Source organism: Nycticebus coucang, chromosome 1, assembly GCF_027406575.1.
Source record: "Nycticebus coucang isolate mNycCou1 chromosome 1, mNycCou1.pri, whole genome shotgun sequence".
Classification (NCBI taxonomy): Eukaryota; Metazoa; Chordata; class Mammalia; order Primates; family Lorisidae; genus Nycticebus; species Nycticebus coucang.
In genome coordinates this window covers 77,503,538-77,520,627 of record NC_069780.1, presented here as the reverse complement: position 1 = coordinate 77,520,627, position 17,090 = coordinate 77,503,538, and the positions used below count along the sequence as shown (strand labels likewise).

The 17,090-nt window shown below is 43.2% G+C and overlaps 1 protein-coding gene across 11 annotated transcripts in view; it reads left to right on the top strand.

The window, feature by feature from the left end:
- Window positions 1-11,431: 11,431 nt before the first annotated feature.
- Window positions 11,432-17,090, top strand: part of SH3D19 (SH3 domain containing 19) — a 193,607-nt gene continuing 187,948 nt past the window's right edge. For 3 of the 11 annotated variants that reach the window (XM_053582757.1, XM_053582747.1, XM_053582711.1), the window contains exon 1: window positions 11,432-13,538. In XM_053582757.1, the coding sequence (XP_053438732.1) occupies window positions 13,427-13,538 (112 nt within the window). In that variant the 5' untranslated portion in view covers window positions 11,432-13,426. The remainder of the gene's footprint in view (window positions 13,539-17,090) is intronic. The other 8 variants (XM_053582665.1, XM_053582656.1, XM_053582675.1 and 5 more) reach the window with 5 other exon arrangements.

The following is a 17,090-nucleotide window of genomic DNA, read 5'->3' as shown; positions in this document are numbered from 1 at the left end:
TTCCTGCAGCAGCCAAGTTGCCACTGCCCCACTGCCCCTACTGGACAGGGGCAAGTGCTCCTGATCTCATGACCTTCCCAGATCCTTATGTTCTTCTCAGTTACATTACTTCCTTGATCTCTGGAAAACATGTGAGGTTGTAGTCTGATCAAAATGGGGACACAGGCAAAGAAAAAGTCAAAGACATTGTACTGAGGAGGGCCCATGGCAGCTCTATCTGCCTTATTCATGTCTGTGTCCTCAGTGTCTGACCATAATAGGGTTCAACGAATGTTGGCTACAGGGTAAATACAGATTTTGTGTAATCTTGTTTCATTGATTTTCAAGACATTATGAATTCAAAAAAGCACTCTGTGTAGGTAACTTTTTAGGTTAGCAAACTTTTTTTTCCTTTGAGACAGAGTCTCACTCTGTCACCCTGGGTAGAGTGCCATGACATCATAGCTCACAGCAACCTCAAACTCTTAGGCTCGAGTAACCTTCTTGCCTCAGCCTCCCAAGTAGCTGGGACTATAGGCAAGCAACACTACGCCCAGCTAATTTTTCTGTTTTTAGTAAGACAGGGTCTTGCTCTTGCTTAGGCTGGCCTTGAACTCCTAAGCTCAAGTGATCCACCTCCCGTGGCCTCCCAGAGTGCTAGGATTACAGGCATGAGCCACCATGCTCAGCCCTACATTAACGTAATCAATTTCTTACCTGACAAATATTTTTTTTAGCTTATATTATTTTGAAGGTGGAAAAGATAATGTTTGTGGGTGGTGCCTGTGGCTCAGTGAGTGGGGTGCTGGCCCCATATACCAAGGGTGGTGAGTTTGGGCCCACCCCCGGCCAAACTGCAACAATAGAAAAAAAAAAAAAAAGAAACTGTGACAGACAGAATTCCAAGATCCCCAATGACCCTTACCCTTTTGAGTATGGGTGAATCCTGGTAATATAAGGAGATATTGCTCCTGTATTTATGCTCTATGTTATATGAAGATTTTTCTGGATAGGCCTAATATAATCATATGAACCCTTGAAAAGCGGAGAATTTTCTCTGGATAGCTACAGAAAAGGAAGCCAGAGAGTCAAAGCATAAGCAGGATTCAACATGTCATTATTGGCTTGAAGATGAAAAGACCGTGTGCAAAGAATCTGAGAGCAGGTGATGCCTGTGGCTCAAAGGAGTAGGGCGCCAGCCCCATATACCAAAGGTGGTGGGTTCAAACCCAGCCCCAGCCAAAAACTGAAAAAAAAAAAAAAAAAAAAAAAAAAAGAACCTGAGAGCAACAGGAGCTGAGAACTAGCAAGGGAACGGCTGCTTCACTCCTATGAGAAAATGAATTCTGCCAACCACTTGAATGAGGCTGGACACAGATTCTTATTCAGAGCCTCCAGATAAGAGCCTGGCTTAAGTGGCACATGGTGACCCATGCCTGTAACCTCAGCACTTTGGGAGGCCAAGGCAAGAGGATCACTTGAGGCCAAGAGTTTGAGACTAGCCTAGGCAACATAGTGAGACCCCATCAGTACAAAAAATTATGGCCAGATGAGGTGATGGACACCTGTAAGTCCCAGCTACCTGGGAGGCTGAGGCAGGAGGATTGTTTGAGCCCGGGAGTTCAAGTTTACAGTTAGCTATGATCAACAGCTAACTTGAGCTTGAGCTTAGGAGTTGATCACTTGAGCTTAGGCGTTCACTTGCACTGAAGCCAGGGCAACAGAGCAAGTCCACTCTTCAAAGCACTATTTGTAGAATGAGTTCATGAAGTTAACTGTCAGAACTTTGTATGATGACAGCTGTAATGGCCACTCCACAAAAAGAGTCTAAAACTGCTTTGAAGGGCAGACTAGGCATTGGCATTGGTGCACAGCTTCCCAAGGGGAATACTTCAAAGCTTACTGTGTGATATTCAGCAATGAGGTATGTAGCACTTTTTCTAGGATGAGTTCTTGAACTTAATTTTCAGACATATATTCTCATATATTACCCTACATGGTGACATAAACAAAACATACATATAGTGTTTTTTTTTTGTGTGAGGGGTGCTGTTTTAGAGACAAGTTCTTACTTTGTTGCCCAGACTGAAGTGCAGTGGCACCATTATAGCTCACTGCAATCTTGAACTCCCGGCCTCAGGTGATCCTCGCACCTCAGCTTCCTGAGTCCCCCAGGATTACAGGCATAACAGTTCCTAATAGTCAATTAAAAGTATTCAGACAGGGTGTTGCTGTCTGAATAGCAACAGCAGGTTGCTCAGGCCTATAGGTTGCTCAGGCCTATAATTCTAGCATTTAGGGGGACCAAAGCAGGTGAATCACCTGAGCTCCAGAGTTTGACATAAGCCTGAGCAAGAGTGAGACCCTGTCTCTACTAAAAATAGAAAACTAGCCAGGCATTGTGGTGGGGGCCTGTAATCCCAGGTACTTGGGAGGTTGAGGCAGGAGGATCACTTGAGTCCAGGTGTTTGAGGTTGCTGTAATGCTATGGGTTACATTACAGGTTGCTGTTTTGCTATGCTCTACTCAGGGTGACAGAGTGAGTGAGACTTTGTCTCAAAAAAAAAAAAAGATAATTTTGACTGTTCCCTGTATAAGAAGCAACTTTATACGTTCTTCTCATCTACAATTAGGAGTTACCCAGCTATTTCAATATAAAGTCAAGAGGATTAGTGGATTAACCTATCTTCATATTGTATCTCTTCATTAGCTCTAAACTTTTGTTGTCTAATCCAGTAGCCATAAGCCACATGTAGGAATTTAAATTTAAATGTTTTCTTCAGAGACAGAGTCTTACTCTATTGCACAGGCTAGAGTGCCATAATGTCAGCCTAGTTGACAGCAACTTCAAACTCCTGGGCTCAAGTGATCCTCCTGCCTCAGTCTCCTAGATAGTTAGGATGACAGGCACCTGCTGCAATGCCTGACTATTTTTCGAGACGAGGTCTTGCTTTGGCTTAGGCTAGTCTTGAACCTGTGAGCTCAGGCAATCCACCTGCCTTGGCCTCCCAAGTGCTGGTACAGGCATCTCTTTTCCTTTCTAAAAGTCTTGTTGGACATTCCTTGTACCTTCACTATATTTCTATAATTCTTACATAATTTAGTTTCCTTCTCTGTAAAATGATACAAATATCTACCTCATAGGGTTGCTTTTAGGAAAAAAAAAGTAAACATAAAATACTTAGAATAGTATCATTTGTGTATCAGCTATTATTAACACTCTAGGCATAGCTCCTATTTACTTTTGGCCCTTGCAGACTTCCCTTAATTTATTAGGGATATTTTGAAATACCTTAGTCCATCTATTAAATCAGAAGTTATTCCAGCTCTTTTTTGTTTGCAAGCTGTGACATATACTGTTTCTTTTGCTTGCAACATTTTCCTTTTCTCTTACCTACTTTCATGACAGGAGAGTGTAATGTCTGTATGAGTTTGAATTACATGGTGTGCAACAGAAAACCCAAAATAACCCTAACTTACAAAAACAGAAGTTTATTTCTTCCTCACACAGTGAATTCTAGAAGTATGAGGTCTGTGACAGGTATGTCTTCTCTATAATCAACAGGGGTCCAGGCTTTTGCCTGTTCCTCAATATCAGGCTTCATCTGTGATCCAAGATGGTTGCTCTGATTCCAGTCATAACATCCAAATCCTAATCAACAGAAGAAAGGGCTGAAGAAGAGTATGCCTCCTCCCTTTAATGCATCTCTATAAAGTCATACACACCATTTCCTACTGGCCAGAACTTAGTCGCGTGGCCATGCCTGGTGCCATGGGACATGGGAGAATGTATTCTTTTTTTATTGACCACCAAACATCAAGGAGATAGCAGGTAGCAGGGGAAACTAGCAGTCTTTGCCACAGTGATTCTCCTATGTTCCCTCTGAGACTGTGTATCCTCCCTATCTTGTTCAATTCCAGAATGAATGACTTGGCGTGGTTTGCCTAGGATGTTTCTGGACATAGTACTGAAAATTCTATGTCCCTACACATCCCAACATACACATCAGTCCTAGGAAAACTGAGACGACTGGTCACCCTATATTACCTCTACTCTGGCTATCCTACTGAGTTTCTTGAAGAACAAACTTGTGTCTGATTCACTGCTGCAAGTGCTCACATGGTGCTTTTTTATGGGCCAGGAGCTGTTCCAGGTGTCTTATGTTACATATGTGTTATGAAATGAGTTGTGCCCCCTTCAATTCCTATTTTAATGTCACAGGACCTCAGAATGTGACCTTATTTGGTGTAGAGTTGCTGCAGATATGATTCGATCAGATGAGGTCATGCTGGAGTAGGATGGAGCCCTAATCAAATGTGACTTTTATCTTTACAAAAAGTAAAAATGTGGACACAGAGACATGCACAAAGGGAGAACATCATGTGAAGATTAGACTTATTTTGCCAAAAGCTGAATACCAACCAGAAGCTACGTGAGAGGCCTGGAACAGCTTCTAGGATCCTTTCTAGATCCTTTAGAGGGAGCAAGGTCCTCTCGGGAAAGTGACCTTGGACTTCTAGTCTCCGGAACTATGAGACAATAAATGTCTGTAGTTTAAGCCACTCAGTTTGTGTCACTTTGTTATGGCAGCTCTGGAAAACTAATACAATACATTAACTCATTTTAATCTTCACAGCTTCCTTGTAAGATAGCTATTATTACCATCTGCATTTTACAGATGAGGAAACTGAGGCATATAGCAGTTAAGAAAATCAAAGAGAGTTGCCAAGGGGAAATAAAGAGAAAGAAGTATAGGCAAGCTCAAAGAGAGAAGGGAAAAAGAAGGAAAGGGGAAAATTTTGAAGTTAAAATATAGATAGGAATAAAGAGAAAGGACGCAGTAGCAAAGGAAGAGGACCCAAACTTCTGAGAGCATTACAAGCTCCAGGTCACTATATAAACCATTAATATTTTCCTTTTGTTATTTAATTTTATTTTAATTCTTCATTTTTTTGAGACAGGGTCTCACACTGTTACCTCCAACTCCTGGGCTCAAGTGATCCTCCCACCTCAGTAGCTGGGACTATAGGTAGGTACCAACATAGTAGGCTAATTTTTCTCCTTCCATCCTTCCTCCCTCCCTCTCTCCCTTCCTTCCTCTTTTCTCCCTCCCTCTCTGTATTGCCCAGGCTGGTCTCAAACTCCTGAGCTCAAGTGACCCTCTTATCTTGGCCTTCCAAAGTGCTAGAATTACAGGCACGAGCCACTGGACCTGGCACATTTTTCTTTTTTAGATGTGTCAAGAGTTTGAATAATTCTTCAAAATGAAGGACTCAGGAAATACTCCCTCATTTTTGACACTTACAAGTATTTTATTGTATTTTGAACCTAAAGTTACAGCCCCTAAGTGCCCTGGTCTTGAATTTGTGAAGGGAGGGAGTAGTCATAATCACTCATTCCATGAATATGACTTTGAGGGGTTTGGATTTTATGCTCATGGGCTTTATATTTTTTTTTAAATTTCAGATTAACGTAAGGGTACATACGATTAGGTTGCCTTGTTTGTGTTTGTAAGGTAAAGTTTGAGTTGCAGTTGTGTCCTTCACCCAGGAGATCTGCTGTATACCCCTACATTGTGTCCATATAGATTTGTTTGTGATGGATGAATAACACTTATTTTAAAAAGTTTTATATACCAGGCAGTGCCTGTGGCTCAAAGGAGTAGGGCGCTGGCCCCATATGCCAGAGGTGGCGGGTTCAAACCCAGCTCCAGCCAAAAACTGCAAAAAAAAAAAAAAAAGTTTTATATACCGTATTATGCTTCCTGCCTGTAGTTTATATACATGTATTCCTGCTGGAAGTGTAGCTAAACTGCAAAGGCACAGGCAGGACCCTGAGACGATGGGGCTTGATCTTCCCTAATGCAGTATACACATCGTATCAGAGACCTTTTCATGGTGTGGCGAATACAAACAACCAGAATACATGCATCTGGGAACAAAGGGGTGGAAGAAGGATTGGCTGCACTTAAATTCACTTCATTGACCTACTAGAGACTTTTTGTTCCCTGGCCTCTATGGGTTAGAGAGGTTCTGTTGTCAACAGGGGCACACTGTCACCAGAGGACACAGCAAGGGTCCAGGTGACTTACAAACTACAGCTGCCATCTGGGCTTTTTGAGTTTCTTGTTGTGAGGGGCCAGCAGGTGAGGAGAAACGAGATGGTTCTGGCAGAGATAATTAGCTCTGATCAACAGTGAGAGATGAGGCTGATTTTACACAACAGAGGTCTGTGGGTGGAACTCAAGGTGAGCCGCCTGGGTGCTTCCTGGTTGTTGGTTCTCCTCTGATCACAGGTAACTGTTGATGGACACGTGAAGCAACTCCACCTGAGAAGGATGTGGTTACTACAGGCTAAGAAACTGTAACAGAAGTTTGAGTGATACCACTAGATAAGCCGCCAAGATCGGCTGAGGCGGTAGCCGAGGGCTAGAGGAATTAGGAACAGATAGTGGAGAAGGGCGACTGTGAGCACTGCTGGAGGCCCTGAGACCAACGGCAGTGATGGAGGGTAACCTGAGCGACTGCCTGGACGTGGGTGGAGAGGTGCATTTCCACGAGGCAAGGAGTGCATTGTGGCAGACTCAGAGATGTGCCACCCAAATCTCCCTTCAGGAAAGCCCTGCTTCCCGGGATACGGTATGCCGGCAGCCTCCAGCTGTCAGCTCCTTCAGTGTCTGCTCAGCTTTCAAGCAGCCTTAGCCAACGACGGAACAAGGTGGTGATTCAAGGGCCTACCACTGAGAGTGGGGTCCTGATCTTTCTTTACTCTTGGGCATCCTGTTGGAAGAGGCTTTGTCAGGTTTGCACAGTGGTATGATAACTCCCCTTGACCCATCTTCCTGCCTCCCTCGCTCTTTTCACAGGTGTCATCTCTAAACCAGGCGTCCTCAAACTGTGGCCAACGGGCCACATGAAATGGTGTGAATTGTATTTGTTCCCGTTTTGTTTTTTACTTCAAAATAAGATGTGCAGTGTGCATAGGAATTTGTTCATAGTTATTTTTTTTAAACTATAGTCCGGCCCTCCAACAGTCTGAGGGACAGTGAATTGGCCCCCTGTTTAAAAAGTTTGAGGACTCCTGCTCTAAACTTTTTGCACTCCTAACTCTATTTCAGCAACTGATTCCTGGAGAATCCCAAACCAGTACATGCTGCATAACAACCAACCACAGATCCTCAGTGAAATAAACATAAAGCATTTCTTACTGCGTGTGGATTTACAGGCTGGGTGGCAGCTGCTTTAGTCTTAGTTGGGTCACTCAGGGATCTGTGGTCAGCTGTTGGTGAGATAAGTGGTTCTGCTGATCTTGAATGGCTTCACTCATATGTTGGGGGTTGGCTGGCTATGGGCTGGTCTAGATGGCCTCAACTGGGACAGCTGGTCTTTCCTTACAAGGTATCTTATTCTCTACTAGTTCACTGTGGCTTGCTCACATGGTGTTAGAAGGCTTCCAAGAAAACAAGCTGAAGCAAGCAAGGCCTCTTGAGTACTAGACTTGAAATTCACACGCTGCCATTTCTGCCATAGTCTCAAAGCAAATCCCAATGCTAGCTCAGCCTCAAGTGGGTAGAGAGCCACTTCTTGATGGAGGAGATGCAAAGGTACATTGTGAAGTGTAAAAAGAGGGAGATGTAAGGAACTGGGGACAATAATCTACCACAGGAGAATTCCCTAAGGTACATTGAATAATAGAAACCATACCTATAATAGTCTACCAGACTGAGCTTTTCTTTTTTTTCTTTTTCTTTTTGTAAGTTAAAATTTAAAAGCATATAGAAAATATGGGGAATAGTATCATAAATCACTCATGAATCCACCATCCTACTCTAATAAATCTTAAAATTGTCATGTTCAGAACCAAAACTTTGACTGGGTATGATGGCTTGTGTCTGTAATCCTAGCACTTTGGGAGGCCAAGGGGAGAGGATCACTTGAGGCCAGGAATTCAAGACCAGCCTGAGCAACTGTTCAGCAAGCCCATTTCTCCACAAAACCCCAGAAGAATTAGCCAGGTGTTTGGCACATACTTGTTGTTCTAGCTACTGCGGAACGTATGATAGGAGGATGGCTCTAGCCTAAGAGTTCAAGGTTTCAGTGAGCTATTATGATGCCACTGTACTCTAAGCTGGGCAAAAGAGTGAGACTTTGTCTCAAAAAACAAAGAACAAAGAAACAAAAAAAGAACCAAAACCAAAGTTTGGATGCTGTACTTTAAAAATCTGCTGTATATCCCTATTCATTCTTTTTCTTCTTTAAAATTTTCAGCCATAAACTTTTAATTCCAGATAGTTACTTTTTATTTAAGTTAAAGGACATGAGACTCACGCTTTCCAGGATTCAGCAGAAAAAAAAAAAAAAAAAAGGAATAGTCTAGTGAGGCATGTGGTAGGTTCCTGTGGTCCCAGCTACTTGGAAGGCTAAGGCAAGAGGATCACTTCAGCCCAGGCCTTTGAGGTTGTTGTGAGCTAGGCTGACCACCAGGGCACTCTAGCCTGGGGCAACAGAGTGAGAGTATGTTTAAAAAAACAAAAAAGGAATATTCACTCAGTCATTAAACAAATATTTGTTGTGCTTCAATCTGCTAAACACTGCACTGCATATACAAGATATCCATATAGTATATTCTTATTTTTTGTAGTTTACTATTTACACACTGTTTTGCTTTAAACTAGGCTGTATACCTAAAGTGAGAAGCCAAGAACATTTTCCTTTATAATGGGGGCCTCTTTTCAAAATCTTTTACTGATTTTTTAATATACATTGAAGTTTTGCTATAGATTTTTTTGTTTGTTTTTGTTTTTGGCCAGGGCTGGGTTTGAACTCACCACCTCCGGCATATGGGACCGGCGCCCTACTCCTTGAGCCACAGGCGCCACCCTACATGAAGTTTTGAAGACAAGTCTTTTTTTTATTCTTAGTCTATAAATTTTCATTCCAAGTTTCTTATCGTATTCTTTCTATGGGTTTGGCTCTTGCCTCACTTGGAAGAGTAGGATGTTTTGGCATGTTTATTTAGTTGCTAGTTTGCCACACCTTTCGTCTTCTTTCATATGATTAAGCTGTTCTTGTTTGTAATTCCTGCCTGATTTCTTTTCTTCAATATTATAACTTCAGAGTACAATCCTCTCCCCAGTCTTTGTTTCCTATGCTTTTACAGTGATTTGGTTAAACTCTGTTTTTAAACAGCTTTGCTGAGATAATTTACATACCATACAATTCAGCCCTTAATTTATTTACGGAATTGTGCAACCATCACCACGTCTGATTTTAGAATATTTTCATTGCCCCCAAAAGAAACCCTGTACCCATTAGACATTATTCCCCATTCCTCCTCTACTGGCAACCTCTAATCTATTTTTCATCTCATGCAAATAGAATCATGCATCATGGGAATCTTTGGTCTCAGCTTCTTTCACTCAGCTTAATGTTTTCAAGTTTCATCCATGTTGTAGTATGTATCAGTACTTCACTGATTTTTTGAGGCTGAATAATATTCATTGTATGGATATACCATTTTGTTTATCTATGCATCAGCTGATGACCATTTGGTTCTATCTAAATATTGGCCACAATAAATAATGCCACCATGAGCATTCATGTACAAGATTTTATATGTAGAAATTTTCATTTCTCTTGGATATATACTAGGAGTAGAATTGCTACATTATGTTACAACTCTGTGTTTAACTTTTGAGGAAATGTCAAACTGTTTTCCAAACTGGCTTCACCATTTTATGTTCCCCCCAGCCATGTATGAAGGTTACAACTTCTCCACATCATCATCAATACTTACTATTGTCTAGCTTTTTAGCCATCTTAGTAGGTGTGAAGTGGTATCTCATTGTGATTTTGATTTCCCTAATAACTAATGAAGTTGAGCATCTTTTCATGCTCTTATTGGCCATTTGTATATATGTTCTTTGGAGAATGTCCATTTTAGTTTTAATTTTTTAATTAAGACACAGGTCTCTATAGCCCAGGATGGCTTGTAGTGATATGATTATAGCTCACTGTAACCTTGAACTCCTGGCTCAAGCAATCCTCCTGCTTTGGCCTCTCAAAGTCTTGGGATTATAGGTGTGAGCCATCTCATTTTAAAATTAGGCTAGTTGGGTTTTTAAAAATTATTCTTGAATTATAAGTCTTTTAAAAAATTCCAGAGTATGAGGGTACAAATCGTTTGGTTGCATGAATTACTTTTGTACAGTTTGAGTCCAAGTGTTATATGTGTGCCCATTAACTGGTTAGTGTGCATAGTACTTGTTAGGTATGGAATTTTTATTTATTTACTTTTTTTTGGGATAGAGTTTCACGCAGTCACCCTGGGTAGAGTGGTGTGGCATTATTATTGCTCACAGTAATCTCAGTCTCTTGTATTTAAGCAATCTTCTTGCCGCTGACTCTGGAGTAGCTAGGACTACAGGCACCTGCCAGGACAGCGTCTTGCTTTCCTCAGGCTGGTTTTGAACTCCTGAGCTCAAGCAATCCACCCACCTCAGCCTCCCAGAGTATGATTATAGGTGTGAGCCTGGCCTGTTAATTTTTTTAAAGATATGTATTCTGAATACAAACCTTCATTGGATATATGATTTCCAAATATTTTCTCTCATTTTGTCTTTTCACTTTATTGATGGTGTCCTTGGAAGCACAAAAGTGTTTAATTCTGGTGAATTCTACTTTATTTTTTCTTCTGTCATTTATGCATTTTTGATGTCACATCTAAGAAATTACTTTCTAACCCAAAGTCATAGAGAATTAATCCTATGTTTTCTTTGAGGAGTTCTAGCTCTTACATTTAGGGCTATCATCTACTTTGAGTTAATTTTTGTATATGGTATAAGGCAGAGAGATTCAAATTCATTCTTTCATACGGGGGTATCCAATTCGTAAAGATGATTCCTTCCCCATTGAATTATAGAATTTATCAAATTTTGTTTTGTTTCATGTTAAACTGGATAGACTTCTCTGTCATTGGAGGACAGAAAACATGTTTTCTTCATTTAAAATGAGAAGATGTTTGTGATTTTTTTTTTTTTAAACAGGCTCACTCTGTTGCCTTGAGTTTCTGAGCTTGGGCTCAAGTGATCCTCCCACCCACATCTCCCAAAGTGCTGGGATTACGGGGTTGATCCCAGCATAACTAGCCTCTTTCCTTCTTTGAGTCTCCTCACAGCGCTTAGCTTGGTATTTGGCACACAATGGTTACCATAAATGTTTACTAAATGTAGAGTGGGCTTGAGCATACACCCCCCACAAAAGTGTGGATTCCCAGAGCTCTGATTGGATAAGAGACCCAGAACAACTTTCAAACGGAGATTCTGAATAATTGTAGAGACTGACCCCAGTGGGTTAGTGAAGCTGCGCTGTTGTCAAGGTAGGGGCCTCCAAATAATTCATCCTTGAAGGCAAGTGATAAACACTCTTTTATTTAAAGTGAACCCAAACACTTAAAAACAACTATAAAGGTCTAGAACCATTGCTTTTTTTTTTTCTGCTTTAATTCCTAGTCTCCAAGTGTCTACTTATGCAGTAATGAAATTTTAATTTGTGGATCTGTCCTCAGTTCCACAGAATTGATTGTGGTTCTCATCTGCTTAAGGGTGGAAAGATTTTCTTAGGCAGCAACAACCTCTATTGAGAAGGCAAAGAAACAGCGCCCAAGATGCTATTTTCAGTGACCCTTTTCTCCCTTTCTTTTTCTCTCCTGTAGCTGAACACAAGAAGCTCTCACAATCTTTCAGAAATAAACTGAGAGGCTGAAGATAAAGGTCTGTTCATCCCACGCAAGAGTTCCCTAAGGTGTCCAGGCAATGTTTCTGCCTTCCCCTTAGGTAATCTTTTTGTGAGATTCCAGAATCTGCCCCCTTTATGTAGACGCATGTATGTGCACCTACTGAACCTAAGATGTGTAGTGTACAGATACACACAACTTTTGTTACACAGTTTTTTCCAGCTTTGAAATACTTTCGTGGGGCAGGTGGCACAGTTGAGGGCTTCAAATCACAGTTTCTGGCGTTCCCACCACTTCCCCTAATCGACTCTCTACAAATAATCACACGGGGTGGGGGCGGGGCGGCTCCTTAAATACATTTTCTTCCTGTTCTTCTAAGGCCATTTCCTAACCCTAAATTAACTGGAATGCAGCAATGTCTGATTTAGTATTAATTTTTTTATTAGATTGAGACAGAGTCTTACTCTGTTGTCCAGGCGTCAGTCTAGCTCACAGCAAACTCAAACTCGTAGGTTCAAGCGATCCTCCTGTCTCAACTTCCCAAATAGCTGGGACTACAGGCACCCGCCAGGACCCAGGCTATTTTTTTCTATTTTTAGTGGAGACAGGTCTCCCTCTTGTTCAGGTTGGTCTCAAACTCCTGAGCTCAAGGGATCCTCCTGCCTTGGCCTTCCAGATTGCTAGGATTATAGCCATAAGCCACCGAGGTTGGCCTATTGGACTATTTTTAAAAGTAGTTTTTAGGCTCAGCAAAATTGAGCTGACGGTACAGAGATTTGTCATATTCCCCTATTCTCAGGCGTGCATAGCCTCCCCCATTATCAACACCCTCCACCAGAGCGGTACATTTTTTAAAATCTCAACCTGCTTTGACACATCATTATTACCCAAAGTTCATAGCTTACATGGGGGCTCACTTTTGGTGGTGTACGTTCTTTGTAGCTTAGACAAATGTATAGTGACATGATACCTTACCATGTCACACAGAGTAGTTTCAGTGCCCTAAAAATGCTCTGTGCTCCAGCGAGGCTAGATTTTATAAAGGTGAAAAGAGAAAAAAAAAGGTATGCATTGCAGAGACTCCACCCAGCTCCAAGCCAAGTTTGTTGCAAAGGTCAGCAGCTCCCAGCTGTCCCATCTCTCCAAGTCCCGCTCAGGGCAGGTTCCTGCTCCTTTTGTTTAAAGTGTCCAGCAAATGGGTTCCCGGTAGACACGAATATTGTGAAAGGGCAGGAAGAGGCCGGCCTCCTACCTCTTCCCCTCACTTCCTAACCCGTGAATTAATTTTGCACAGGTTTGTTTTGGTGGAGCGGTACCTCCAGCGCGTGCGGCTGTGGGCGGCCTCCCCGGCCGGTAACCCCGCCCCCGGGAGGCGAGGCCGGGCCGAACCCGTCGGACGCCGGTGGAACCCGGCGGGGCGGGGAAGGGAAGAGGAAGGGGGAAGAGCGGGCGAGGGAACGCCGAGGGAGAGCGAGGCCGCGGGCGCGGCGCGAGGAGGCGGGGACCCCGGCTCGGCCCGCGCCGGCCGCTCCCCCGCGGCTGCAGGTGGAGTTCGCAGGGGTGGCCGTTTCTGCCCGGCGCCGCCGCCGCAGCCGCCTCCTCTCCGGGAGCCGCCTTTCCCGCCGAGGGTAGTGGTGCAGGGCGCCCGTGGTCGGGGACGCCGGGGCCCGCAGCTCGCCGGCCGTCCCCCGGCTGCGCTTCCGCTCCTCGCCCATGGCTGAGGGCCGGCGGCGGGAGGACGAGGAGGAAGAGCTACGCGAGCGCCGTGAGCTGGGTGGCCCGCGCCGCGTCCGGGGCCGTGCGCTCTCGGGCCGCTCGGCCGCAGGTGAGAGGCGGCGCAGGGCGCGGTGCGAGCGAGCGGGCCTGGGGGGCGGAAGGACCGGGGGGGGCGAGCGGGGCCGGGGGGGCGGCGGGACCGAGGGCTGGACGCTCCGGGACGGCGCGGGTCCGGGACGGCGGCGGCTCAGGCACCAGCCCGGATGGAACCGGCACCTTTCCTCTCGGAGGCCGGAGGGAGGGAGAGTGGCCGTTCCCTCGTCATCCTCACTTTCTGGCCGCGCCCGAGGAAATTCAAACCGGTCTTTACCTACTAGTGGCCCTGGAGCCGAAACTCCAGAATTTCCGTGCAAAGTAAATCCAGGAGCTGCTGGCTCGGAACTTGTGGCCCGGGTGATTACTTATCTCTGGGTGAGTCAGAGGCCAGAGGAGCACTCAGCGGCTAGAGGCCGTCTGCGTGGACGATGACCACTCCCGCCGCAACCTGGTCAAAGCGCTCGCTGGTACTGAGTCAAGTCTGATATCCGTGTTCTGTGAACTTTGGACCCGTTACTCTCCTTCCCCCACCGACAGAGCTCACTAGTTTGCTATTCGTCTTGCTTTAGAGATATTTTGTGAGACGCGCCCCCCTCACCACCACCACCCAGGAAAAGTCTAGAATATAGCATTGCAGAAAGCAATTCGTTTGGACTGAGAATCATTTCAGGGCTTATAATTACTTTTATGATACTGTGTTTTTGGGTACACAAAAGCGGCATTGATCAAATAGTTTGGCGCATAAGTGGAGGAGTAAGTGTAGATCCACACCCCTTCCCTCTTACCACGGCGGCTTTTTTGTTTTGCAGTTTTTTGCCAGGGCTGGGTTTGAACTCACCACCTCGGGCATATGGGGCCGGCGCCCTACTCCTTTGAGCCACTGGCGCCACCCGCACTGCAGCTTTTCAACATAATGGAGAGGAAATTCTCTGGCCTTTAATCTGAGTTATCTGAAAACTAAGAGTGAAGAACATACCTTAGGGGGCTAACAGCAAAAGGGAGAAAGGGAAATGGGAACGATTCGGATGATTCATGGACAGCCTTTGTAGAAATGGAATATAGTGAATGTTTTATGAAGCCATAGAGAAGTTTTTCTGTGTGACTCCCTTAACCACTAAGAGAACGTTGGAAAATGAAAGAAGACAGTGGGCCTGTAGGGAACAAAGAAAGGGTAGAAAGGTAGATGAAAGGAAAGAACTCGAACATATCATGAAGAAATAGTTGGATACACGTAGTGGAATCTTGGAACCATAAGAATAATTCCCTATGCAAATTATAAGACGTTTGACTGTCCACATTAATGATAGTTGTTTCAAAAGTAACTAATAGTTTTACTCATCGTAAACCCAGACCTAGTGAAATAATGAATAATTGCTGGGTATTGCGAGAGTTCAATGAAAAAGCTACAAAGATGTACCGCCATTGACTTACTGATTCAAACTGGACTACCTTGGGCTCCTGTTACCTTTAGTAATAGCGTCACTCTTCTTACAGTGAAGAGGTGTAATTGGAGTTTAGACTAGATAAGATCCAGATGTATGTTTATCCTTTAGTTGCAATATGTGTATTTATTCTAAGGATGGTGGAGATGGTATTTTGTAACTTGTTTTTACTAGTTCTGTGATTTCCCTGAGGCTAGCAAAGGCTCTTCTATGTTCTGTGATAATTATTTTGCTGAGATGTGGCATGGTGTACTTTTTGCACTCCAAAATTGGTGTTTGCAGTCTTCTAACCATTTAAATGCCCTTCCTTTTTATAGGAGACTTTTGGGATATGCCTTTTGGGATATGCCTTTTCTTTATTAAGATGTTGTGGGGACAGCAATGTTATAGAGTGGAGAGAGGGTCTAAAGGTGCAATTGTTTGGTTTTATTTCTTTTGGGGTAAATGATTTAATAGTTTACATTTCTTTATAAATCCTGTTCCTCTTTTCCTTCATTGGTTAACATGTTTTTCAGACACCATCACATTCCTTACCAAGCTTGGGCATTTGTTAGTTTATGCTGGGTATTGCTCTCTTCCAAGTGAGAGAGTAGGAACTGACCCAGAGGCTTAATGTTTCTTCTGCATCTTTTTCATCTTTCATTTTTACTGTTCTCAACACTCCCTCCTTCTTTGACCACTTTCCACTTTACAGTGGAAAGATTTTCCTTTTCTTCGACCTCATTACTTGATACCAATAACCTGGGGTTTATGGACGTGAAGGAGTCTGTGAATTCTTCCTTCTCTCTCTGCTAAATTTAGGTGTGGTGTGTAAGTGCATCTATTTAATTTTGCAACATATGCAAGAACACATAAAATTTGTAGATTTTAAAGTGAAAATTCTTGTAATTTATGCCCCACTCAGAAGTAGAATATTAGTTCCTTAGAAGCAGACTGTCATCCCTCTCAGATGTAGCCTCCTCCCTTCCCTAGAGGTAACCAGCTTTTTGACTTTTGTGATTATTTTCTTTCTTTTCTATGCAGTTTTACCATATATATATATGCACCTCTATACAATATTGTTTCGTTTTACCTGCATTTGTGGAAACATCTTGTATTTTAATAACCCAGCAGAAAGCAAGTTATGACTTGAGATTTTGAAATGTCTGGAATGAGTTCTTTTCATTCAAAGGCTAAGAGCCCCAGGCAGGATGTGATCACAGAAAGACAGTCTGTGTAGGACATCCTTAGGAAGTAAGTGTGTGTGTGTGTGTGTGTGTGTGTTTTAATAAGCTGTTCTCCACAAGGTAGCAATAATGGCTCCTTTTTTTTTTTTTTTTTCAATTGTTGGGGATTCATTGAGGGTACAAAGATCCAGGTTACACTAATTGCATTCATTAAGCAAAGTCCCTCTTATAAATGTGATCCTCCCCCAAGAGGTATACCAAACACCATGACCTCCCCACTCCCTTCCCTCCTTCCCCCTCTCTGCTCCTCCATTCCCCCAGCCCCCACCATGTACTAGCATCAGTTATCCTCATATCAAAATTGAGTACATTGGATTCTTGCTTCTCCATTTTTGTGATGTCTGTACTAAGAAGACTGTGTTCCACCTCCATCCAAGGTAGTACAAAGATGTATAGTCTCTGTCTTTTTTAGTGGCTGAATATAATTCCATGGCATACATATACCTCAGCTTGTTAATCCATTCCTGGGTTGGTGGACATTTAGGCTGTTTCCACATTTTGGTGATTGTAAATTGAGCTGCAGTAAACAGTCTAGTGCAAGGGTCCTTATGGTAAAAGGATTTTTTTCCTTTTGGATAGATGCCCAGTAATGGGAGGTTTGTTTGAGTGCTTTGAGCGTTCTCCATGCCTCCTTCCAAAAAGGTTGTGTTAGTTTGCAGTCCTACCAGCAGTGTAAAAGTGTTGCCTTCTCTCCACATCCATGCCAGCATCAGTAGCTTTGAGACTTTGTGATGTGGGACATTCTCAGTGTGGTTAGGTGATATCTCAGGGTGGTTTTGATTTGCATATCTCTAATAATTAGGGATGATAAGCGTATTTTCATATATTTGTTAGCTATTTTCTGTCTTCTTTAGAGAGGGTTCTAGTCATCTTACTTGCCAATTGATATAAGGGACT